Source organism: Phodopus roborovskii, unplaced genomic scaffold (genome assembly GCF_943737965.1).
Source record: "Phodopus roborovskii unplaced genomic scaffold, PHOROB, whole genome shotgun sequence".
Taxonomy (NCBI): domain Eukaryota; kingdom Metazoa; phylum Chordata; class Mammalia; order Rodentia; family Cricetidae; genus Phodopus; species Phodopus roborovskii.
The window spans coordinates 12192712-12218811 of NW_026126408.1; the positions used below are offsets into that span (position 1 = coordinate 12192712).

The window sequence follows — 26100 nt, forward strand, 5'->3', positions numbered from 1 at the left end:
CTTTAATTGCCCCAGGGGTGTGAGGAGTGTTAGGAGTGGCATCTGCCTCACTGTGTCCTTGTGACTGTCCTGGATTCTGGGATGTGGTCAGTCCCTCCCATAGACAGATGTTATCGCTCTCACCATCTACTAATGAAAACCCAGAGATTACATATACAGAGTGTATGCACTGTAACACAGGACAGTTATATTTCGCTTGGCCAGTGGCAAAACAGGTACAAAGGCAACACAGCTAATTGCTAAATCTAGTCAGCTCCAACAGTCTTGAGTGTTATTATGTTCTCCCTTTCCTCCAGGCAGGGGCTACAGGTAGACCCTCAAAAGCCCTGTGGTGTAAGGGAAAGGGCCTCATTTACCCTTCCCTCCATGCCTCACTCTCACCCCTGAGCCTGCACGCTATACAGCTGACCTTTGTCTCCATCGTTGGAAATCTTGCGCAGGTCAATGAAGTGGGTACCGATGGCCACGTCGTTGACTTTGTCTGAGTCTCGGATCTGCACCTTCATGCGTTTGCAGAGTGGGGGGAACAGGTCTGTAAAGACGACCTGCTCATTCCACAGCGGCTCATAGCTGCTCTTTTGCACCGATGTTTTGCCCTGGTGAAAGGAAGTCACTGCGTGTGTGTGTGTGTGTGTGTGTGTGTGTGTGTGTGTGTGTGGTGTGTATAGTTGTGTGGTGTGGTGTATGTGGAATGTGTGGTGTGTATGTGTGTGTGTGTGTGGTATGTGTGGAGTGTGTGCGTGTACAAGTGTGTGTGTGTGTGTTTCCAGTTTAAGGTTCCAGATCACTCCTGGTTTGCCCCTTTCTCCCATCCACCACCTATACTCTAAGCCCATCATCCGATCCTTCAGCATTTCCAACCTCAGTACCTTCTGGCCAGCAAAGAAGACTTGCACATAGGGGTCTACGAGGTCCTTGTTTTCACCAATGAAAGCTTTCTTCACGTTGGCCATGAGGCTTGTGTTCATCCGGGGCAGTCCCTCCGCTCGGTAAATTTTCACATAGAACCGGGCCCACTGACGTTCAGGGGGCACGCCTTCAGGGAGCAGCAGGTTCCTGTGAGCACAGGCAGCACATCACATCCATGGACCAGGCTTAGAGAATCCTCTTTGCATCTTAGGTCCTTAGACCAAGAACCATGCAAGGAGTATGACGGGAGGAGAGGCGGAGAGGATGGGGTCAGGGAGGAGATGAGACAAAGCAAGTCCACACTTGTACATGTGTGTTCTCTGCCTTGCACAGGTGTGCACGCATGCACGCACGCGCGCGTGCGCACGCGCGCACACACACACACACACCCCATTTAGCAGCTTCATTCCCCTGGGGCCTGGCATAATCTGGGAAGGACAGATTAGAGGGCCCAGACTCAGATTAAAGGCATTTGTGGTGCCTATCCATGTTTAGGATTCTGGGAAAGGCTTCCTATCTCAACAAGATTCAGTTTCTTCCACATTAAGATGGCAATAATATTACAGCCACTTCTCAGAAGAGCTGCACATAGGTGATATTATGTGAGTGCTTTGCAAATGGTAATGGAGGATGTTATCATGGCATCAACTTTAAACTCTGTGTGCCACCTTTCCTCCCACCTCCCAGGAGCTGGTCCCTCCCCCAGCCCATGGGGAACCAGGCTCACTGGACCCCAGCACATTTCGAGAGTCCAGACAATGTCCCGGAGTGTTTCTCAGCAGCCATCATCTGCTGTCTGAGATTGGCACGCTGAGTGCCATCTCTCTGCTGTCCTGAGTACAGGGCACTGGAACCCCTGGGCCCTGGCAATGGTAGGACTCCTAGTTACCAGCATCTATTTCCATGAGCTTTCTCAGTTGGAAGCCTGGGTGTCAATGCACTGCCTTCTATTAACCCCAGCGGCCACCCTGTCCTGGGCCCTGGGACAGTGACTGGCAGGGTGCAGCACTGAAGTAAGGGGTTGATGGCAAGAACCCGGGCTCAGGCCACTTCGGCAGCTTTCTTTTGGGGAAAGGAAGGGTTATGCTCAGGTCCCTAGGGAAGAAGGGGGCCTCACCCCTCAATGTCATCCTCGTCTGTCTCATTGGCCTTGTGAGGTGTCTTGATGTTGTCTCCCTTGCCCACCACAGCGACATCACACTTTACATAGCCCTTCAGCCCGGCAGAGATGTCATCAGGGTCAGATAGGATGGCCCACTTGTGATGGAACTGGTGTTCTGCAGTGGCAAGGAGGGACATTGCACCTGCCATCACCATCTGAAGCCAGGCCGTGGGACGTCCAAGCTGAGTGCCTGCTAGACCTTGCAACTTCAAGGCTACAGGTCCAGGAGTCTTGGGGCCATAGCTCTACTTGCACCCACCCAGTGAAGACAGAAGGCCACCGTAGCCAGGGGGCTGAGCAAGGCCCCTCCCAGGAGCATATTTCAGGACTTCAAATTGCTCCCACGTCAATTTCCCAGCCTGCAGTCTCAACTCTGGTCCCTGCTACAGTTGGCCCTACATAGCTGCCAGATAGCTTCTACCAAAATAGGGCTCCACCATTCCCCTGTTTCAGCCCCTCTGAGCTCTGCTGTGTCTTGAGGTGAAGCCCAGAGGTTTGGTAGGGGAGTCCTGTTGCTCTCACCCCTGCTTGGTTCTGCCACCCCAGGACTGTCCGGGAAAAGTGATCACTGCTTCTTGAGCTCACACCAAGCCAGACTCTAGGCCATTGTGTCTGCTCCAAATGTTTCCACCTTCTCGCTCATCCTTGTTTAGCTGGAAAACTACTCATTTTGTCCGAGGGTGGTCCTCTTCCATGCAGCCTCCTCTGACTACTTCATAGGAATGGGTCCTGACCTCTTGGTGCCCTTAGGGCTCGGGTACATGCCTCCCACCTCACTCGCTGTAATCTGTACACTGCCTGTCCCCATGTTTAGATGGAACAGATTAGTAGTGTGCCTCCCCAGGGTCTCCAGGGCACAGGACAGCGTGGGGAAAAGTGTCAACGAAGGAGGCACTTTAGGAAGATCTGCCCCCGGGGCTGACTTTGAAGCAGGTACTGGGTAGGTAGGGTACCTTCTTAATAGTTTCCTGCAAGTACTGAACCCTCCAGGGGCCCAGGGGCCCTCCTCTCTCACTTGTGTCCTTCAGGTTCTGACTCGGGTGGGGACCTTGAGGTGAGGCTGAGGCAGGGAGCACAGTACAGCCTGAGTGTGTGTGTCAAGCTGGTCCAGCTGTCAAGGGAGCTAAGGCCAAGTGTCAAGTGAGGTTCAGAGGCATCGAAAGGCCAGGAAGCCTTAGTGCTTAGAGCCACTGGAGTCCTTCCGCTGAGCTGGTGGCCTCGGGAAGAGGGTGCCGTGTGTCCCTAGAACCTCACTGAGCAGATATAGGCAGGAAGGGTACCCAGTGGCTGGTGAGATGAACAGCGCTGCATGTGGGCGCCTGCTGGCCTTGGGGAGGTGTGGGAAGATGGTACATGGATGAATGAATAGCAGGATCTGTTATGCTGTGGACAGAGGAGTGGATGTTTGTATGGATGGGTAAATTGGCAGGCCTGTACATGGTTGGACGAAACAAGGGTGGGATTTAACAAGGAAAGAACAGGATTCAGGTAACATAAAATTTACCTTTAAACCTAAAAGCGATTGGAAGACAAACATGAAAACTTGCCTGAAGATTATAGGTGACAAAAAATTACAATGACAGATCTGGGTCTGTCATACATACATGAAACCGTTGTCTAACATACATGTGGAGAGTAAGCCACTTTTGCCAGCTGGCCATCAGGGCACAGCTGAGGGGCACCCCTGTGGGGTCACACTGCATTTATGTCTTCTGAGGTTCTTCTAGACTGATGTTGCAATCACAGCTGGAGGTGAAGGAAAAACCAGAGACTTCTAGCTGTAGGGCTTTGAGTTCTCCACCTGTGGCTGAGGAGAGCTGGCTATGAAAAGAACAGTGGCTCTGGCCTCTGTGAATACAACCAGTCTCCAGCAGAGGGCAGCAGCGAGCAATTTCCTGCACTTGTCGAGTCAAACTTTGGAGAGATGTTCAGGGCAAGCCGTGCCTGTGAGAGGGCACCAGGCTCAGAGGCAGACTCCACAGGAGCAGTAAGTCTAGGAGTAGGTTACCCTGTCAGAAAGACTGTGCTTGGGGCTCATGAAGGCCTGAGCTCAAGTTCTATCTGCCATTTACTCCTTCAGTAGTTTTGGATGAACAGTTTAAGCTTGGAATGTCTCAGTTTCCTTATTGTCAGATGGGAACAAAGGTGCCTACATGAATGGGGAAGTTAGACCCATTGGAATGTGTCTGACCCATTGTCTGAACCTACCAACCTCTTCTGAAGAGCATTTTCTCTTCCAGAACTCAGTCACCAGGGGATAAGATCCACCCTCCCCTTTATCTTGCCTGAAGGCCTGCTGATGCTCAGCCTAGAGAAGAGGTCATCTCCACAGACATCGGGGCAGTACTCAAACCTCTGAACCATGATTGGGCATGTTTCCTGAGAAGCAACATAGCAGGGGTCCTGGAGGCCCCAAGCCTGTGTGGGGCAGTGGAAAGGCCTGGGTACCAGGAGATCAAGCAATTCCTCTCACATGGGGTAAGCCCCCTCATCCCCTTGGGCCTGTCAGTCTTCCTTTTTGTGAATCCCAGTTAGAGAACTTGCTATACAGCTAAGGATGACCTTGGGCTTTGGATTCTCCCAAGGGCTGGAATTACAGTGGTACACCATCACAGCTGGTTTACACAGTGCTGAGGTTTTATGGTATGCCAGGCAAGTAGGTACTCCATAATTGACTTATATCCAAGCCTACCTGTCTGTCTTAACAGGTAGACAACTAGATGCTTGAAGGCCTCACATGTTTGGAATGTTTTGATCTGTGAGTTCATATGAATAGTCTTAGACACTAGATTCACATTCCTGATGCAAGCCATGTTCCAGTGGGTGCCAGCAGAGTGTTATCAGGCCCCAAGAAAGCGCCAACTGTCTCACCTACTGTTAACATCACTTCCAAGGCCCCTCCCCTATTTCTTCTTGCTCATTGGTGCCTCTGTAAAGTGGGAAGGGATGTTATTGTGAGTCTAACTACTTTGTGAGGGTCAAATGTGACAATGGGGAACGAAATTGATTTGTCACCATCAAAGGGCCTAGTAGGATGATTATTGACTTGTGAGCAGTTTCATTCAGGGACATGGATATCCCCAAATTGTCTAAGTAGTGATAAGCCTTCTAGACCATCACTTGAGGTGCCCTTGCCAACTCCACACAGTGCTGGCCATCGGTACCTGATGGGAGATGTCCTTCTGTATGCTGTGACTATATGTTTCTCTTATTGGTTGATGAATAAAGCTGTTTCAGCCAATGGCTTAACAGTAAAGCCAGGTGGGACATCTGAACAGGGATAGAGAGAGGCAGTAAGCAGAGTCGAGGAGACATCGTGTAGCTGCCAGGGCATCAAAATGCCAGGGCCTGACCTCCAGTAAGCCTAGGCCATGTGGTGATACACAGACTAATAGAAACAGGTTAATAATTAAGAGAGAGCTAGCCAGTAAGAAGCCTGAGTCATCAGCTGAAGCAGCTTTATTCATCAACCAATAAGAGAAGCATATAGTCACAGCATGCGGAGGACATCTCCATCAGGTACCCATGGAATGATTAATCAGAAATAGCACCTCCCACCATGACTCTTCCTTAGGGGGCCTGGGTCCCTTGTGAAAAAGAGCCCAGAGTCCCCCAAAATTGCTGTGTTACACTTGCCATCAATTGTCACATTTAGATTGGACAGGGTGACTTGATGGGTGCTGGGAAACACATGCCCTGGTATCCCCCTAACTAGCTGATTGGCTGGGCCAAACCCTGGCACATCTGAGAGCCTCAGGTCTTTCTTTTTCTTCCTTTTCTCCCTCCCTCCCTCCCTGCCTTCCTCCCTCCCTCTCTCCTCTCTCCCTTCCTCCCTCTCTCCCTCTTTCCCTTCCTCCCTCTCTCCCTCCCTCCTCCTTCCCTTCCTCCCTCCCTCCTTCCCTCTCTCCCTCCCTTCCTCTCTCCCTCCTTCCCTTCCTCCCTCCCTCTCCCCCTCCCTCTCTTCCTCCCTCCCTCCCTCCCTCCCTCCCTTCCCTCTTTTCTTTTTTTTGAGATAGCCCTGGCTGTCCTGGAACTTGCTCTGTAGACTAGGCAGCCTCTGCCTCACAGAGATCCACCTGCTCTGCCTCCTGAGTACTGGGATTAAAAGCTTTGGCCACCACTGCCTAGGAGCCTGAGGTCTCTGAACTGCCAGGAGGGGAGACAGGGATTTGGTAAGGATAGCAGAGGTTTCATTTATTTTTTTCTGTTCAACAGGTGCCAGCCAGAGGCAGTGGGTGGGCATGGCCCCTCAGGCCTTTCATTGTTCTTGGCGTAACTGTTTTCATAGAACATAGGATAAGCGATGCTCTCTGTGCCACATACATTTAAGCTGCCTTTCTGTACTACTGTGCCCAGATCTCTTGCTCCCATAGTGACCAGACATGGTGCACGTGGCCTGTGCATCCTGTGTAGCATGCACACCACTTTCTGCCTCTCCCATGGCTGCATACTAATGGGCTGTGCCTATGCTCCTTGATGGATGAGTTAGGAACCAATATAGCAACCATATGATGCTTCTGGAAATGCATGCACCAGTTCATTCTTATGGGGTTACTCACCAGGCTGGGAGTACACGGTGCCCACATCCATTTTGAAGGAGCCCACCAGGGTGCCACTTCGAAGCAGGTTCTTAGAATGGATCACCTTTGAGACAGAACCACCAGCAGCCAGTCAGGCTGGGTGGGGAGAAGCCTTGGGGGGCCGGGGTGGGGGTGGAGGTGGGAGCAGGGGCAGGGCCCACCGATGATAGCGTTAACTCTGTCTTTCTCAGGACCCACGTTTCATAGAAAAGTGGGAAGGTATTTGGCAGGAGACAGGGTTGGTTTGCTGAAGGTCAGCAGCAGCCCCTCCCACCCTCCATTGTGCCCCCCCCACTGTTATGTATGGGTAAGTAGGTTTTACACTCTATAGAGGGAACCAGCCGAAGGTGCAAGAGGACCACAATCCATTCTGTGCTACCCGCTGCCCAGGTGTGCATCCAGGCACAGGGCTGCTGCGCTATGAACAGCATGTCACAAGGCTGTGCGGAGGTCCCAGGTAGGTCCTGCCGTGGCGGCTGCTCTCCACTCACCGAGATCTTGATGATCTTGTCAAACATGACGTCAGGAGAAACATGGAAGTCGAAGACAAAATACTGGAGGGGGAAGGGCCCAGAGGGAAGTTACTGTTGGCCCCTCCCTCCTAGCAGTGCCTCAAAGCTCACATGAGCAGTAGCGCTGACCCACTGGGTCCTGAGAGTCTGAATGGGTGAAGGTAGGGTCCCATCTCCTAGCTTGGGTGCTCTGTTATCAGGGGGTGGAGCAGTCTACTCATTGCCAGTGTTCATGCTGCAGGCTGCCCACCACACCTGTAGGTGACGCTACGCTTCAGTGTCAGAAAGTTGAGCACCCCTTGGTTATATGCTGTGTGTGGAAGAGCCCTGGCCAAGGAGAAGGAAACCTTTTTTTAAAAAATTATTTAACCTTATTTTATGTGCATTGGTGTGAAGGTGTCAGATGCCCTGGAACTGGAGTTATAGACAGCATCATGCTGCCATGTGGGTGCTGGGAGTTGAACCTGGGTCCTCTGGAAAAACATTGCTCTTAGCCACTGAGCCATCTCTCCAGCCCCTCTCAGCCAGTTTTACCACTTTCTAGTTGTATAGACTTTACACACGTTCTTTGGCAAGTCCTCAGAGAGCTGTGAATTAGGGATATGGACATGGACTACCATGTCACAGAATCAAGCAGACTACGATGTACCCCATGGCATGATACCATATAGATAACCACAAAACCTCAGTGCTCCCTGGGAGATGAGATGGACCCATCACAAGAAGCGTTAAAAGGTGAAATGGGAAGCGACACCTTAGCCACAACAGAGAAACACTGCTGTGTGAGCTGTTCTCTTCTGCTATGGGTCTCTGCTCAGTCCCCATCCTTGTCCTGAGTGCATTGGGATGAGGTAAGACTCTGGGCAGTGGACTTGTGTTTCAGTGGACTTGTGGGGGCGGGGCAAAGAAGGCAGTATTACCAGGGACTTTGGACAGAGCAAATGTCCCAAGAGCAGGTATTTCTTGCTGTAGTCAATTGCTCTAGTCAACTTGGTGACTCTGTGACATAGTAGTTGATGTCCACAGCCCTATTTTACAGCTAACACTTAAGAACTGTAGGCAAAAATGCTGCCTATAAAGCCAGAGACATAGAGCTGTTACTGCTGGATCAGTCACTTCCTTTCTCGAGCCTCCGTTTACCCTTGTGCTATGAGGATAATGATATCAGGCTGCCATGCTGTGCTCCTCCAGGGGCATGATCTCACACAAGCAGGGAGGTGTGGTTGTAAAATTAAAATGACTGAACCCAGTTGTGCACTAGGTAAGTGTACAATAATGTTAACTGGTATGCATGGCTGATAAGTCTTGGGGTACTGGCTGGGGAGAGGGTCTGCAGCTCTGGAGTCTGGATTTGGGAATGAACCGTCAGTGTGAGGATGGTAGGAACGGAGGGGACCACCCAGATGAACACAAGTTAGGAAGCTAGGAAGAGGGTCTGGGGAGACCACAAAGCAGGAGCGTGTCATGAGAGCTCCGGGAAAGGAGGAGCAAGATGAAGAGTGTGCCGAGAGTGGGGGGCAGCTCACACACATATCCACTGTGAATGAGGAGTTAATAGGAGACCGCTGGAGACCCAGCTGGCAGTGCGGAGAAGCCCTTTGTTTAGGTGGTGGATGAGAGACTGCAGGTTCCTGTCCTTGGGTAGCCATGAGGTGTCCTGGTTGTGTTTACAATATTCTGCTGTGAAGGGCCATGTGGGCAAGGGAGAAGGAAAGAGCCACAAGAAAGGCAAAGACAGAATTGGGGTCGTGGTACAATGCTGGGTTCTTTGGGTTGAAGAAACAGGAGGGTCAACGGCAAAGGTGATAGATGGACATTGGGTGGGGGGAGGAGTAGTGGTCACCGGCTGGCCAGGTGGGCCACATGTGCAAAGAAACGGGGCTTTGTGTTGGTCCATATGTGGCTAGGCTCCTAAGGGAGGACAAAGGTCAGGAGCCTCCCCTTCCCAGGCAGGCTTAAAGCTATGCCGAAAACTACCAGGCCAGGCCATAGGAACTGGACCAGGCCCACAGAAGGAGCTAGATAAGCTGGATCCAGACCCAATGTGATCTGAGATGGCTGGAGTCACAATCCCTGTATTTTCTGAGCATGATTTTTCCTTGGGACTACACAGAGAACTGCTAAGTCAGCTGAGGGTTCCTACCAGCCTCTACTGTTCTAGTGTGCCCAAAGGGAAGATCCCTGCTTTGTAGAGAACCTTCCAGAAGCAATGCATCCCCATGTCTAGAAGGGTGTTTGTGGTGGCTTGAATGGAATGGCCCCATAGGTTCATAGGGAGTGGCATTATTTGAAAGAATTAGGGCATTATTGGAGTAGGGTGTGCCCTTGTTGGAAGAAGTGTGTCACTGTGGGTGTGCTTTGGGGCTTTTGAAACCCCCAAAAGAGTGAAACACACTCTTTTCCTTCTGCCTGTTGATCCAGATGTAGAACTCTCAGCTCCTTCTCCAGTACCATGTCTGCCCACACTCTGTCATCTTTAATGGACTTAAGCCTCTGAACTGTAAGCCAGCCACAGTTGAATGGGTTCCTTGGTCATGGTGTCTCTTCACAGCAATAGAAACCTATGACAGTGTTTTTCACTGAAGAGGAAAAGAAGGGAAAGAGACCATTCTTGGGGTTGCAAAGAATCACACCAACATAGTGTAGAGGTGTGAGCTTAACTGGGGGTGAGCTTAATTCCCATGGGACATTTGCTAACACCTGGGAATATTTCATTGCTACAGCTAGGAGGCTTGCTATTGGCATTTTTGTAGCCTTAGTACCTGGGTCAATCCAGAATTTTCTATTCCAAAATATCCAAATGGCTGAGTTTAAGAAACCCCAGTTTACAGGAAAGAGACAAATGGCCTTGCCATTGAGCTGGGTCCCTGCAGAGACAATAGGAGTTTGCTAGGGGCCCACAGAGCCAGGAAGCTATGTTGGAAGGAGTAAGCAAGTCTACTGAAACATGAGATACATGGGCCTGATGCAAGATGAACTTCCAAGTCAGCCAAATGTGGCTCCCCCTCTATCAAATAACCCAAGAACCACTGGGACTCGTCTCCATAGTCATCACAGGAAAGTGGACTCTTATCTAAAGTGGAGGCTTTCCAGTCAGGAACGTCTCCTGGTATAAGATCAGAGATGTTCAGCTTGGATATCCTGATTCCACTCAGGGCTGGAGGGTCCTTGAGCAGCATTGCCCTGCCCTTGGGGGCCAGTGGGACACCAGCTTGGAGCATTGTAACCCACAGTTACACAAGAGTTTGGTGAAGCTTGAACTGGACTGCAGAAGTGTTCCTGGGTCCTGCAGGAGGCCCTGCAGCTGCCCAAGGACACCCTCAGCTCTCCCCACCACACTGCAGGGCATAGGACATAGTTGCATCACTTGATCTAGCCTGGCACTCCTTGCTAACTGAAGTCACTGGGGTAGACAAACCAGCTGCTCCCTCTAGGACAGGAAGCCTGGGATACCTAGGCTTCTAGATACTGACATGGGCTTGGCACCAGGGAAAGAAGGCTTGGCCAGCTTCTCTCAATCTGATCATGATGGAGTCCCTTCTGGAGTCCAGCAGTCAAATGGGCCTTATCCCATCAACAGCTCCCTAGGGGTGGTGGGAAGGCTCTTCCTGACCTGAGGCCTCAATTATCTCCTCTAAGATAGGAAGATCAAACTGTTAAGGCTCTGAGGTACCTCCCCTTCTCCCCTCTGTGTGGTCTCAAGTGGAGGAAACAGCAGTCATTTTCTTTCTCATAGCTGTATCCTAGAGGGAGGCCTCTTAGGGACACAAGTGACCAAGAAGGCAGCCTAGTAGAAAGGGCAGGTACCGCTGACCTGACCAGTGAGGTTCAGGAGTCTCAATGTCCCTGATGTGTAACAATGTCCATCTGTGATGGGTATAGGAGAGACTTGGTACCTGGAAGGGCTCATTCGTGGTGAGTGGTACCCAGGCTAGGCTGGTGTGAACTGCCGTACTCTTAGGAAGGCATGGTTAGCTTGTAGGGGTCCACACTGGGGGCGGGGGTAGAGAGGATGTGGCACTGCATGCCAGTGTGCTGGGTTGTAAGAATGTGACCATGACCTTGAGGGCTGGTGGCTTTGTGCTTCCAGCTCTCAGCTCTCCTTCCTGTTCCTGTGTCAGTAGGACCCTTTCCCACCTTTAGGCCATGGGGGACACTGACCTCATTGTAGTAAGGGCAGTTTGTGGACTCCTTCATAGATGTGTATTTTTTGTCATCGCCCACCTCCACACACACCACAGGGTCCATGTTCAAGCCCACCAGCTGCCGAGCTTCGATCACTGTGATGCTGACCTGTGGGAAGGAGAGAGGGGATGACATGAAGCACCGCCACCATTTTAGAGTCTAGTCTTCCAGAGCATGGGACCAGGCAACAGGAACCAGTCCAGCTTGGAGTCAGACCCCAGGATCCGTGTTGACAGTGGCCCTTCATTTGCTGTGTGATCCTGGGATGTCTGCACTGAGAGAGGAATCGGGGCTAGTGGCCTCTAGGTCAGTGTTACAAAACTGCCCAAGGGAGAAACATGATCAAATCCTGGTGCCAGGCCATCCTCCTGATTAATCAGTCCCACCCATGTCGAAGAAAGGTCTGGCATCAGTTTTCCTAAAGCCAGTCAGGCATGCCCAACCTACCACAGGCATCCATGGACAGACATGAATGAGACATAATGCAAATAGTAAGCTTCTACTAAAACATTATGAACTCTTTTGTACCTTGATAGTTTCTTTGTGAACTTAGGAGTTGACAACATTGTGTCATGATGTTAAAAGGTTGTGCCCTCTAAAAGTTCTAGTTCATTCCTGGGCTACAAGTTCTCCCTAGATCTGTGGCTCTGCTTGGGGAGGACCACCAAGCCTGCCTCACTAGTTTGCAACTCTTAGAAACAGGCCAACCTGCTGAAGTCTCCGTGAACTTGTTTTGGGTCTTGTCCAGGGTTTCTTGTTTATGCTATAGACCTCTGACATAGCCTTGGTTTTCTAGAAGCTGGGCCCTTTCCGATGTCCCAGTCCCCTTTCTCTTTGTTGAAATTCCTTGAGTGGCTGAAGCCTCGCTTTCTGGCTTGGTTAGAGTATGTTGTATACATTCTACTGTGCCCTTCCACAGCTTCTAGCTCCCTGGAGTCTTCTGAAACCCTGTTTCAGTTGTCTTTTCTGTCAATTAGAGGATACTGCTGGGGCGAGGCACAGGTGAGGTTGGAATAAACTCCTACTCTTCAGGGATCTTACTATAAAGGAGTACTGGCTTATAGGTTTTAGACTAGTACAGACATATTTTAGCTTAGAATATACATAAAAGATACATTATGTCTTTATATGCATGAACATATAAAGATATGCATAGCTAAAGGATGTATATAAAGATACATATATGTGAAGAGGTGTAGTTATATGTACATATATGGCTGAAAATATGACTATATATATATAAAACATATGTATGTATATATATATATATATATATATATATATATATAGAGAGAGAGAGAGAGAGAGAGAAGGATAGGAAAGGGGAGAAGGGAGGGGAGAGTTGGGGAAGGAGGGAAAAGGATGGAAGGGAGAGAAAGGAATGTGATTTTGATGCAACTGCTATTTTTCCTGAGTCTTCATTTTATGCCATTAGCTCATGTCTTGGATTTGGTGGGGTCAGTCCCCATTAGGGTTGCCATGGCAAAATAGAAACAGGTATAGATTTTAGGTTGCTGGTCTTGGCACTGAGCCTCAACCTGACATATGGCCAGGAATGGAGGCAGAGGACCCGTGGGCTCACTGAACTGCATTTTTCTCAGCTGAGACCCTAGCTGGCCAGGGTGAAATGATGCACACCCAAAAGCATCACAATGCTGAGCACTCCATGAAAGGAGAGCCAGCTCCTTAAGTGACCTCTCGAATAGGATGCTTCAGATTGCTCCACATGAGACTTGAACTTGTGTTTTAACCCAAAGCCTCCTGTCAGCATTCCCCACTAGCTAATTCGACTGTAAGAGCAGCTGTTTGTGTCGCTCATCTGGGTCTCTGGCGCTTCAGTTGTTATGCTTTCGATGCAACTTCTAAATATGATTTTACTCAGGAGAATTATTTTCCATTTTTAGATAAAAAGAATCCTTACTAAAATTATCAGCCACTGTGTTCTTCAAGGTCTTATAAATAGCTCAAAGACCAAGAAAAATCCACACGTCAGAAATGATACTAGGGAAATAGAAACCCTAACACCAACAAGGCCACTGCCAAGACAGCACAGAAACGCAGGAGTGGCTGCGCACTGAAGGAACACGAACTCTGCAAGCAGCCGCTTCTATTCTGGGGCTTGAGAGGCCAGAGGGGCTGACTTTGAAAGCTGAGAATCCATGCTTGAAAGAGTCGCAATAGTCAACATTTCTTCAGGGAACCAAAACGGAAACAAGGCTAATTAACTTAGCTCCAAGAAGTTGACGATGAAGCGAAACTAGGAGTCCTTCTGGAATATTCTTTGCACAGTAGTGCATAGAGTTTTAGCTTCCAGAAACCCTTTTATGCAAAATGTTTAAAATTTTTATTAATCTACAACTAGGACTGCCTCCCCCAGCCCTTAGAAAAACAGGTTTTCTGTAACTCAGAGCTGGAAATAGACAAGTATGGTTTTGGTCAGATGTACAAGCTGAGATTAACTGCCCCATGCCAAGAGAGTGTTTGATTTTCATGTGTGCATTCCATCTTTTGTCCCCTCCTCTATTTGGCCCCTTTCCCTGTTTCAGGACTCATTTTTCTATACTCTGCAGTGGAGTTTAGCCAGCAACAGTGCCCTGGGTCAGAAGCTCACAGTCAACAGGGGAGGAGGGACTATAAAGTGAGGAGGAGAACAGGCAGTTGGAAGGAAGAGAGATTGCTGGATGAGGATGGTCCCAGGGAAGCCTGGGAGTGTGAGATAGAGATGAGGCTATCCACTCCCACAGCCTCCCCAATCCCTGCTTCAGCTGTGTCTAACACTTGCAATTAAGAGTAACAATGTGGTCAGCTCTGTATTTGTCAGGAGGGGATGGGCTAGTCGTCAGAAGGTTGAGAAAACCAAAACCACAATGCCAACTGGGAAAAAATTACAGGAAAGCAAAGAAACTTTTTTTTTCACATACAACTTTTCCAGAAGGGAAGACCAGAGGGCAAAGGGAACTGCCTGTGGGACCACATGGCCAGCTGGCACCTTAGAAGTAAGGGTTAGACTTCCCAAGAGCCTTCACCAAAACGAGCACAGGGAAAAATGCTGGCTTAAAAAAAAAAGTGTACTCAAATGTTCTGCAGGACCTCAAGAATAATGGTGCCTTGTGATCTGCTCTGGGGACTTCTGTTCATGCATGCATCAAGAATGTCACAGCAAGCTAGAGGAGGAGGTGATAAGGACACCCAGCCACACCCAGCATTCCTTGTGTCCCCTTGTCTCCAGAGCCAGAGGTAAGACATGACCAAATAGTCAGGTCATTCTAGTGGTGACAGGGAGGCTGGAGTGGAGGGACAATATGAAGACACGGGGGACACGGGAAGGGCTGTAGAGTAGAGTAGAGGCTGGGGGCTGGCTTGAGAGATGGAGTGATGCTGAGAACTGGACAGCTGTTTGGAGGTGACATGTTAAGCCTCAGTATCAGGAAGAGAGATCAGGGGACAGACTGCAGGCTCATGAGCATCTGTGCTATAAGGGCAGCTGCCCACTCTGCAAAGTACATATTCCCAAGGAGGTGGCAGTGGTTTGTACCTTCAGACACTAATAGGAAAGAATTTTAATGTTCCACCTGTCCTAAATTGTTCCAGTATACAGCACACTGGAGTCTCTTCCTGCAGACCTTCCATTGGTCTCTAACCTTCACAACGGTCCTGACTCTCAGGGTCCCTCCTGGACCTGAGTTCTGCCAGGTCTCTCTAGCACCATGTGCTCTTTGAGGCCTTTCTGATTAATTAGAACTCAGTTCTCTAAAGGAGAGATGCTGTGGTTGGTTTTATTTGGTTTGTACATGGTATTTATGGGAAGTAAAAATATTTTGCTTTTGAATTCTCCTCGCTCCCTCTCGCACAGTGGATAAATGCATGCAGGTGAGCTATGAATGGACGGGTTGGGAGACAGTGCTGCCAGGTGAAATGAGGTATCTGGTTCAATTCAGAAGGGTTAAAAGACTTTGGAGGGTAAACTATCTAGCTTGGGATGTAGGAGTCCCTGGCAAGAAGCAGTTTGGGAGGAAGAAGTAAGTGTTGAGCTAGGAGGGACCAGGAGCAAACTCTCCAGAAACCTCAGCTGCAGAGAACAAGGAGCTCTGACCTCGGTGACTCCAAACCTGGCTCCCGCCTCCATTTACCTGAGACCCATCGCCCCTAACTTCCTCAGTTTCAGTTCTTACTGTAAAAATACAGTAACAATTACATCCATGGCACTATAAGAATGACATCACCTCAATGGAAACACATATTCAGCTTTTACACAGTGCCTGGCTCATAATAAGCCTTTAAAATAATAATTTCCATTAACATTGATTCCATGTGCTTTTGCACAGCAGGCCAGTGGCATGGTATCTGCATGGGGGTCTCTGGGAGTTCCCTGGTCTCAGCACACAGAAGCAGCCCCCCCCCCCAGGTTTCAGTCCCCCAGAGAAATCCCCTAATGCCTTAGGACATTGTCTTTGGGTTTTGATAGGTAAGGAGGCAACACTACAAAACTTCCAAGGGTTGTCTAAAATTTCAGGGTGGCACTGTGTGACACCACTTGGGGCTATTTTTTAAGCACCAGGGAAAATGGGTACTGGATGGAAAAAAGCCAAAATGAGCATTAAAGGAGTCAAGACGAATTCTTGGGAAACATGGCATATGAAAAGTAGGTGGTGTCATCTAGTCCTTTGGGGAAGGTGGGGTGGAGTGATGTGCACAGGGCTTGGGAGATGGGCATCGAAGATAAAGTTGTACTCACATCATTTTCCAATCTATAACTGGGCCCTGTTAACTCTCAGGGTAGTCTGGAGTCAGGGCAGGTCCCTGGGCCTGTCTTGAGATGCGCTTCCTCTTGTCTTTCTTCTCGCTTTGTACATAAGGGCCAGGTGTTTCTGGCTTGTAGGACATTCTATCTGCCATGTGAGCCATTCTATCCAGCTCTGTACCTCAGGCTCAGGGAAGAACCAAGACTGAGACTGAGGGTCTGGGCCTGCAAAGTGGAGGCCACTGAGGCCTGCGTTGGCAGTCCCCCCCAACCCCAGTGACACTCAACCCCTGTTCTGCCTGTGCTGTGGCCACACCCACAACCTCCCAGTCAGAACTTTTAAAGTTTAGTTAAAAACAAATATCTACTAAGAAAGTACAGAGATACAAAAAAAGGGGAAAAATTTACTCCTATTTTTACTGTCTGGAGAGAATAGGAGTAATGTTACTTCCAGCATTAAAATAAGCCAGAACAACTTAAAACAACACCCAGTATTCTTCAACAGCTCATCCCTGAACTGTCTGAGTGTGTGTGTGTGTGTGTGTGTGTGTGTGTGTTTTCCAGGCTTCCTTTTCCTTAGGATTTTCAATAATGGACACAGAATCTTCGAGGAGCTATTAGCAGTGTAGAGATCTCAAACTCTTCTTGGGTTTGCACCTGCCTTGATACTTCTAGGAGAGCCAGGCAGAAGCCAACTGTGAGACTCAGCCTGTGACCCTCTAGGACCCCCTGGGTCTTACCTCTGAGTCTCTCATGCACAACTGGCAGTAACACCAGACATCCGGGTGCCCACCTACCTGGTAATCCATGGGCCTCCCAGCACTTGGCTCCATCTTAATATCGGGCTTAGACCTGAGGAGGAGAATGTACTGTCAGGGTCTGTATGAGGGATGGAAAGGCCAGAGGGACAAAACTGTGGTCTTCAAATACTCATTTTTGCCAAAGAATGTGGGGCAGGGATGGGTGTCCTCAGTGGCACCAACAGAGAGGGTTAAGCGACAGAAGTAACAGAGATGTGGTCACTGGGTGAACAGAGTCACACGTGGCCTGGTCAGCTCTGTGCTTTCCCTGTACCACCGGGGGCTCAAGGACTCTGCCTCTACAGGGATAGTGATGAGAGGCCATCCAAGGACAGTAAGAAAGGGAGAGGCTGTTCATGGGTCCTGATTTCTCTGCCCCCAAACAAATCCCAAGTCGGCAAGTTGGTTCTGCCCAGGAAGGGTGTGGCAGGTGGGCTACGGGCTCTGCCGCACTCACCGCTTGTTGGAGACATTGCTGGTGAGAGCAGTGACTGAGGCTAGAGACACTGTGTCGGGATCCAGCCCATCCCCCAGCCGAATGGCCAGGTGGTCCAGGTCCTCCATCTCCAGCACTGCTGGCTCATCTGGGGAAGAAGTAAAGGGCAAGTGGGTGGATACAGGGCCAGGGATGCTCTCCTCGAAAGGAGAATCAAGTTTCACTTGCTTAGAATGAATGAATGATTGATTGATTGATTGATTGATTGATTGATCGATCGATTGATTGATAACAGAGTCTCACTGTGTAGTCCAGGCTGGCTTCAAACTCACAGAGACCCTGCTGCCTTTACCTCCAGAGTCTTGGAATTAAAGATGTGCAAGGTTATGCACAGCTCTAACATTAGTCCTTAAAATGTTTTAATCGTCATTATGTCTAGTCTTCCTTTCTTCTGTAATCTTATCTGACTGTAATCCTTTTATTCAAGCCCATTTTCTAAAACTCTGAGTATCCTTTGTGGAAGAAAGTAGGAACTATCCTGAACTTACTACCTCCATCTCATGACAATGGCTACTGTTAACAGAGAGGCCAGAAGTATGTGAATCCAGTGGGTATGTGATACCTGTCCCTGGCCCCTCTTAAACAGCTATCAGATGCCCTTCCAGCCTCCTTTCTTAGAGGGGACCAAGCGTGGAAGGTCACTCCAGCCCCGCAAGCCCAGTGGCCTCTCTCTAGAGACGAACCTTCTGGCAGCTGCCAGGTGCAGCCTAACAGGTTTTCTTGAGACTCTCTCTTATAATTAAAAAGTTCTCTGGGCTCGTGTAAAGTTAAATACTCAATAAAGGGAAAAGCCTACCCACCTGACAGAGGCTCAAAGTCCTAGGCTTCCTTTCCCCAGGCCAGCCAATGGGAGGCCAAGCCCTGCTGTGGCAGTGGCCAATGGGAGGTGGGGAAGGAGGGCCCTTTGAGACCAGTCTGGGTCGGGTTTAAAAGATGGTTAGCGTTCAAAGGGGCTGATCCAGCTGTTTGAACGGTGGACAGGATCATTGTTGCCTACCTTGTCTTTGGGGCTCCTCTTTGTGGGACCGAGTCTTGCCAAGTTTCATGGCCGAGAACACACTCCTTCCCGCTCTGTAAAAGTGAGGAGGAGATAGGCGTATGCAGGAAGAGCACACACAGGCAGTGCCCAGGGGAACGCAGAGAAAAGGGGGGCGGAGGCCCCAGGCCCAATTGACTTTTCCCAAGATATCTTCCAAATTAGGGGCCATGAACCTTGAAGGACATAGGACACTTCCTCCCTGGCACCTTCTTGGGGTTAATGGGGAGTAGGTGGGGACCCCGGAGAAGCAGGGAAGTGGCCTGGAGTATGGCTGGGTCTTGAGCTTCTCTGCCTGACCTTGCCCCAGTCTTCTCAGAGCTCTGAGATCAGCAAGGCCCTAAGCAGTCTTTTTGTCCACGCACCCCTCCCTCCCCCAACCAGAGCTAACCAGGAAAGAGGCCAGATACCCAGAGACAGCATCAGAACAGATACATGGGTCTGGGTGACTCAGAGGGACAGACTGAGGCTGAAGATGAGGTGGGAGCCATGGAAGCCAGCTATCGAGGTCTCAGGTGCCATTGGTACACAGAGCCTGCTTTGTCTTGCTCTGTTCTTCCCAGTTCCCAGTGAAAACGGTATTTCTTATATTCCAGTTGCCCCCCTCCTTATGCCTTCCTACTCCAGACCACCACCTCCTATCTAGCCCCTAAAACTCATGGCAGATCCCATAGTTCCTACCTCTTCCTCTGGCGTCGTTGTCAGTGTGCCAAGGCAAGGGGCCTTGCAGTCAGTGGAACTGGGGGTAGGGGGTCCCCACAGTTCTTCAGTGATGTCCCTGCAGCTGAGCCTGAGGTCCCCCGAGCCAGGAAAGACCGAGAGTAGGATCCGTGGGGGGTAAGTGCAGTATTCCATTACCCCATCCATATTGTATAAGAGGGATACCTGACTCCCTGCATTTCCCTTTCTCCTCCTGGGTGTGGCTGCTGTGCTGCAGGCTTCTGTGGGGGTAGGTCGGGTCCCATTCCTAACCTGCTTCCAGCCAAGCCCACTGACATTGGGTCAGTCTTGGCTTGCAGAGGCTTGGGGATGGTATCTAAGATCCCCCAGATCCTTGCTCTGCAGGCCATACACTGTGAGACTGTAGAAAACCTTTCTGTCCTTGTGAATGCCTGGACACCTTGAACCCCTCTACCTGGAATTGGGGGATCAGTCTCATTCTCCAAACCTGACCCTACTTAACCCAGATACAGAGTGAGCCATGTCTGTGTCCTGTGATGGGTGGGTGGACAGGGACCACTGCTTTCATGTATGATAAACTCACAGATATGTTCATTAATACACAGGTAAGAGAGGTGGGTGACCCTGGTTTGTCTGTTTCCCCTGGTATTATGGGTTTAAAAATGGAGGGAAAGGAAGGGACCCTATAAAGAACGTCTGCTGTTTTTAGAGTTATCATTTGGCTCAAGTATATTCTTTGTTCTCTAGTCTCAACTAGGAATCTTTTTGTGTCGTGTGTGGTGTGCATGTTCACGTCTGTGTGAGTACACAGGTGTGCACGTACGTATATATGCTGGCCAGAGGTTGACACTAGCTGGCTTTCTCATGGCCCTCCACTTTACTAAGACAGGGTCTCTTGCTGACCCTAGAGCTCAATGACCAGGCTAGTCTATTCACCAGCTTGCTCAGTGGATCCCGTGTTTCCTTCTCCTCCTCTGGAGTCCTGGGATTACAGGTGGGTTGCCATGAGTGACAAGCATATTATCCACTCAGTTATATCCCTCAGCTTCCACACCATTCCTGTGGTTTTAACTATTGACTTTAAGCATCAAATAGATAGGAGGATGACCTCATTTCAAAAGGCGTTTACTGGGATCTAGGATTAGCCTGTCTGAGACTTTATTTAATTTTTAGATTCTGGTTTTGCTAGAAGTTAAAAAAATTAAATTACATTTGTTTATTGACTCATTAATTAGAGAGAGTGTGTGGAAACAAGCATGTTCCAAGGCTCATGGGCGGAGGTCAAGGATAACTTTTGGGCATTGACTCTCTTCTTTTACCATGTGGGTCCTAGAGATGGAACAGAGTCGTCAGATCTGGTGGTAGGCTTCTTTTTCTCCATAGACACCCTCAACCCCCAACTTCTTCTTTTTAAGACAGGGTCTCATATAATCCAGGCTGGCTTGAAACTTGCTGTATAGCCTAGGTTGGCCTTAAACCTCTCCTGCCTTGACCTCCCAATGCTGGAATTAAAAGCATATACCATCATACTCCACTGGTAGGAATGAAACCTGGGCCTTGCATGATAGGACTCTATCATTGAGCTACATTAAAAGGAATTAAATCACGTACACCACACACACACACACACACACACACACACACACACACACACACACACACACAAAATGAAATGGCCAAACTTGTAAACAAGAATTGTGGGCCAGTGGTTTTTCTCATGTTTGCTCATCATACCCTCTGGCAGTTGTGAAGGGCATGTATATGTGTCTCTTCATTCAGCCAGTGGAGAACTGAAGCTCAGAGATGAGAAAAACATCTCTGTTCCATAGTAAGTGGGGCTATAGAGGCTAAAGCTCATGTCCCCAGGCTTGCAGGAGTGCCACTGTCCTGGCTGCACTGTCTCTGATCTGGCCCTCTCTGAACATGAGTCCATTGTGACCTAAAGGGACACTGGGGAAATTGCAGCTGTGGCTGTGGTGGTGGCTTAGGTGCCAGCATCACTTGCAGAATGGGATGCTATTCATTCAAAAATGACCCAAGCCTCAACATATTTTGGAAGAGACTGTGATGAGTGAGTTCATTAGATTTGGAGGTGGGGAAGGGGCCATCCTGCCTGGCTTAGCCTGAAACATCCTGGGGGCTTTCTCCCCAACAAGTGGTTTAAAGGGCAGGGTGGCTATTTCTAGAGTCCTTGTCTTGTGCATGTGTGACCTACATGATGCCATCACCATGGCAACCTGCTTTCCCCACCCCTGGGGGAAGGGTTCTGAGATGGCAGAGCCGAATGCTATGTGGGTCAGAAGAGGTCCTGCTCAGAGAGGACAGCTGCTCTGCATCTGAGGCTGGAATCTGGGCTGCTGCCAGAAGCCAACGAGGACTGCATGGTTTTCAAAAGCTGGTCCCATGTAGCCACTTAAGTTCAAGACCTGGGGTACCCTTAGACATTTATAATCCTTTGATTAGAGCCCCACTTTATTCTTTAGAATGAACATTTTGGGAGGTAAAAATTGAGACTTCTAATGATCATACTTAAACCAACCACCTCTACTGTATGCTGAAAAAAAATCAAAGGCGATCCCCCTCCTCCTGAGACTGCATCATGTGACCACCGAAACAAACACTCACTGGTGGCACCATGTGCTGGGGGGCTGTCTCCAAGTGGTGCTTCTTGAGGAAGGCACAGGAGTGTGCAGTGGTGGACACCATCTCCACAGTTCTTAGTCCAGGCTCCATGCCTCTGGCACCTTCTACACAGTTCCTTAGTTGGTCTACATTGTGGGCAGCAGAGCGCCTTTACTACGGCTGTTCTTTGTGATTTCCCAATTGACACGTCAGGAAATCACTGTAGAAAAGGCCCTTCCCCTGTGCTAGTCTTTGCATGGCTTCTCCAGGCAAAGGGCAAAGAGCAAAGAAGGACAATTTAAAAAGTAAAACTGGTTTAATCTGGGCACGTCAAAGACTATCCACTTATATCCACAGATGGTAGGATGGAGTGAACAAGCCAGTAGTCAGCTCTGTGAAGAGAAACCTTCAAACAAGCAAGTCTGTACTCACAGGCACAGTTTGCTTGAGAAATATGAGAATGAGTCCTTTTCCAAGGGACTCTTTCTAAATGACACTCCATTCTACAAATGGCCCTGGCACCTGGGCCATATCCGTACCTGCAATTGCATGGGTTCAATGAGACCTTTCTTGAAAAAACGAACAAACTATAGCAAAAAAGGGCTGGTGAACTGGCACAGTGGGTAAAAGTGCTTGTCGCCAAGCCTGAGGACCAGAGTTCAATCCCTGGGACCCCCATGGTGGAGGGAGAGAAGTGAGGACCTCTGTCCTCTGACTTCCATATGTATGCCATGGCATGTGCATATACACACATAAAACAAACAAGAGTAATGAAATAACAGAACATCAGCAACAAACACACACACACTCATGCACACACGCGCACACACACACACCAAACAGAAAAGCTTGACAGGAGGGTAGGGAGATGAAGACAGAGAACCACACTTATTGCTAGTGACTGGTTTTACATGGTCAGAACGATGTATCCAGACTGACAGTTCTCTACAGAAAAGGTTTGTAAATCCGTGTGCTCACTGTTCTCATTCTTCTGTGTATCTAGCAATTCCCTCACCTTCTTCCACGGCTCAGTCCAGAAGTCTGTCACTATACCTGTGTGATGTACACATGGCCCAAGGGTGAAAGCTGCTTATTCATTATGACCTGGGGGCATTCACTGAGGAAATCCAGTGGCCTGATTTGCTCTATGGATTATTCTGGAAGCTTCTACTTAGAAGGGTGTGGCTACAAATGAAGCACTCACTGTCCAGCCAGGGCTTCTACTCCACAAGTACCTTCAGCTGGAAATGCCGAGGCTCATCCATTCATAGTTCAGGTAATCAGGATACATGGACTATCCATGAGAGGCAGGATCTATATTGTTTCTTTGCATTGTTGCTTATACCTCTAACTCAATATGAATCTTCCCGCTTCCATCTCCTGAATACTCAGACATGGACAGATGCTGCCTGTCCCTGCATTTACAGATAATTTTATAATTTTAAATGTATTTTAAACTGTGTTTAATTTCTTGTATGGGTGAAGACAGGCTGACTTAAATTTGTGCGTGTATATATTCATTTATTATTTATTCTTTTAGCATTATTTATTTTTACTTTATGTGCATTGGTGTTTTGCCTGCATGTATGTCTGTGTGAGAATGTTGGATCCCTAGGAACTGGAGTTGCAACAGTTGTAAGCTGCCACATGGGTGTTGGGACTGAACCTAGGGCCTCTGGAAGAGCAGCCAGCACTCTTAACCCCTGAACTATTTCTCCAGTCCCTAATTTATTTTTCTTAGAGCTAGAGAATCAGTCCCAGGACCTCACACATGCTAGGCAAAGGCTACTAAGTTACATGCCTGGCCCAGACTGATCCAGAGGGAATGTGAGTGCTCCTCCTGACCCTGGGAATGCCTGGGAATCTGACTCCTCCTTCCTTTCTGGTCACCAGTTCTTTTGCAAAGTGCCAGCAAACAGAATAGATTTTCCATCTCCTCATGGCAGCCATGGGGAGCATTTTTGTTCTTTCCCAAGTCAAACCTTACATTTTCTCTCATCTATTTCCTCTGATCTCCCTCCAGCACAATTATAAAGCACAGTTGTCAGGATCTGCAAGCTCTTCTCACAGTGTTCTTTTCTCAGGCTAAAGAGTTTCAATTTGCTTAATCGCATCTTAGAGATTCCATTCCCCATTCCCATACACGTTACAATAATACCACATCCCAGCTCACTTAATTTCATCTGGTAATGGGACAACAAGAAACAAGATGGAGTTGGGTAGGGGAGGCAGCATGTCTATCCCAGCTATAGTCATAGGGATCAAGCAAGTCTGACAGATTGGGAGGGGACCTGGAGTCTGGTGATCTCAGAGAGATGGGGGGGGGGGGGAGGAAGAGAGAGAGAGAACGCCGCCCGAGGGAGAGAAAACAGGTGGCTTGTGCCTGCTAGGTGAGCCACAGGGTACATTTAAGTGGCCACAGAGAAACCTAGAGCCATGAGCCTTCTCACTAAGAAAGGTCCCCAGCTCAGTGTCCCCATCACCTTTACCCATGCAAGGATTCAGACCCCTGGCTCCCTTTCCCAGCCCTGTCACACTCTACCCTTCTCAGGAGCTAGCAAACTGCTCCATCTCTCTGCGTGGCACCCTCTCCCCATACAGCATGTTGCTTCTATTGCCCTATGGTCTTCATTATTAACTGTGCAATTATTGCAAACATGACTAGGACTCAGTTTGATTTGGGCAATGCAGTGGATGAAGCTCCAAGTTTCCCGGATCGTAACCTATGCAGACACGTACTGCTACAGACACAACTGTAAACTGATTCTTAAAGTCTCAGGACCACATTTTTAAACAAATTACTTGGTATTTCCCAGTTCAGTTTCTGTATGTGCGAAAGAAATACGGACTACATCTCTGGGTTTTCTGGTTCTCTGGTGTGCCTGAAGAGTTTAATTGGCTTTGAGGACAGCCAGGTGCTTTCAACTTCTGGCTCTGCTGTACACTCTGGGTAGGAAGTTAGATTCCTTGTTTCTGCCCAGCTCTGCTTTATTCTCTGGAACTGACACTTGTCACCATACACAAAGGTCAGAGGTTCTTTGTACTGTGATCTGCCCTGGGGACCCAAACTACTGTAATTTCTGTGACACTTGAGTCTCTAGATGACAGCGTGGCTTTGGGGAACCTACGAGCCTGTCAACTCAGGCCACCAATCTTCCTAGGCCCTTGTGATTGGCCCATCAGACAGCCCTATGCCTTTTTACTGTGGAATGCCTTTTAGGGAATGGACAGTGTGAGAGTCACAGAGAGTGGCAATCTCTTTGGCTATCTGTGAGTTTGTGCTTTGGCCACACCCTGCAACCACACGGTGTCTAGTGGTTGTCTTCCTTGGGCCTCCAAGGCTGTATGTTCAACTGCCCAGGCCTACCTAGACTGGAGGGTGGCCGCTGGCTTCTCATGTTCCGCACTCTCTAGCTATATCCTCCCTCATAGGGATGCTTAAGGGCCTGACCTTAGGTACAGAGAGCTGATGAGTGAAGTAGAGGAACGAGACACTAAAAGGAGGGAGTGTCACCTCCAAGAACCCAGAGTGGAAAGAAAAGGTTCGGCCACTTCCCCGGCTCTCTCCACCCTCTGCGTTCTCTCCCCCTGCATATCCCCTGCTGCTGTGCCAGCGCAGCTCCTCCTAGACCCTCTCAGCCCATCCCTCCCCCCTTGGAGCCCCATAGCAGAGAGCCAATATAGCTGGCTTTGCCCTGGCCTGGGACACCTACTTGTGCTCGCCATCTCTGCCTTCCTTGGTCTTCTCTCTGCCTTTGCTGAGTAGGGGGAAGAAATGAGGAGACAAGGGGATGCAAATGAGAGGTTGTGGACCAGAGATGCTCACAATTTTGCCCCTGGCACTGCTGCTCCCCCTCCCCAGGGACTTCCCTGTCCCATAGGCCCCTTTAAGTCTTCCGTATAGCAATGCCATGACCTCAGGCTGTCAGTCTCCTCTATCCCAGGAGGAGATCTGGTGATTCCAGAGTTGTAGGGTCCCCAACATCTCTTCCTCCCTCACTTTCTCCCTTGGTCCCCTCCAAGGACTGTGCAGTACCCATGCTGTGGGGTCCTCCAGGTACACAGTGGGCAGAGCCTATCTGAGAGGAGGGGCTGCACTGCTGCAGGGTGGAGGCATTCAGCCACTGAGAAGAAAGATAGGGAAGTGGAGGGCATGTGCTATAACCAAACCACCACTAAAAGGCTCAGAGCAGAAAAGATACATTCCCATCTTCCTTTGGAGAGGTTTTCAGAAACTCCCCAGCGCCGAGTCAATGAGAAGGAAGAAAAGAAAGTAAATAACCGTTATGGTTTTTTCCCCTCTGCTCACACACTCTCCTGGCTCAGACCTAGCCCAGGTGAGGCCATACCCCGATAGCTCAGGCCTGGAAACCTCC

At 49.3% G+C, this 26100-nt stretch overlaps 1 protein-coding gene across 1 annotated transcript in view; it reads right to left on the reverse strand.

Annotated features, from left to right (window-relative positions):
- The window catches only part of Otof (otoferlin), a 90626-nt gene that overhangs the window by 20949 nt on the left and 43577 nt on the right, over positions 1-26100 (reverse strand). The window contains exons 6-14 of the mRNA XM_051181748.1: positions 18383-18456; positions 17347-17473; positions 16887-16941; positions 11325-11456; positions 7143-7205; positions 6631-6715; positions 2027-2186; positions 870-1056; positions 410-596 (exon numbers count right to left, since the gene is read on the reverse strand). Of these exons, the coding sequence (XP_051037705.1) occupies positions 410-596; positions 870-1056; positions 2027-2186; positions 6631-6715; positions 7143-7205; positions 11325-11456; positions 16887-16941; positions 17347-17473; positions 18383-18456 (1070 nt within the window). The remainder of the gene's footprint in view (positions 1-409; positions 597-869; positions 1057-2026; positions 2187-6630; positions 6716-7142; positions 7206-11324; positions 11457-16886; positions 16942-17346; positions 17474-18382; positions 18457-26100) is intronic.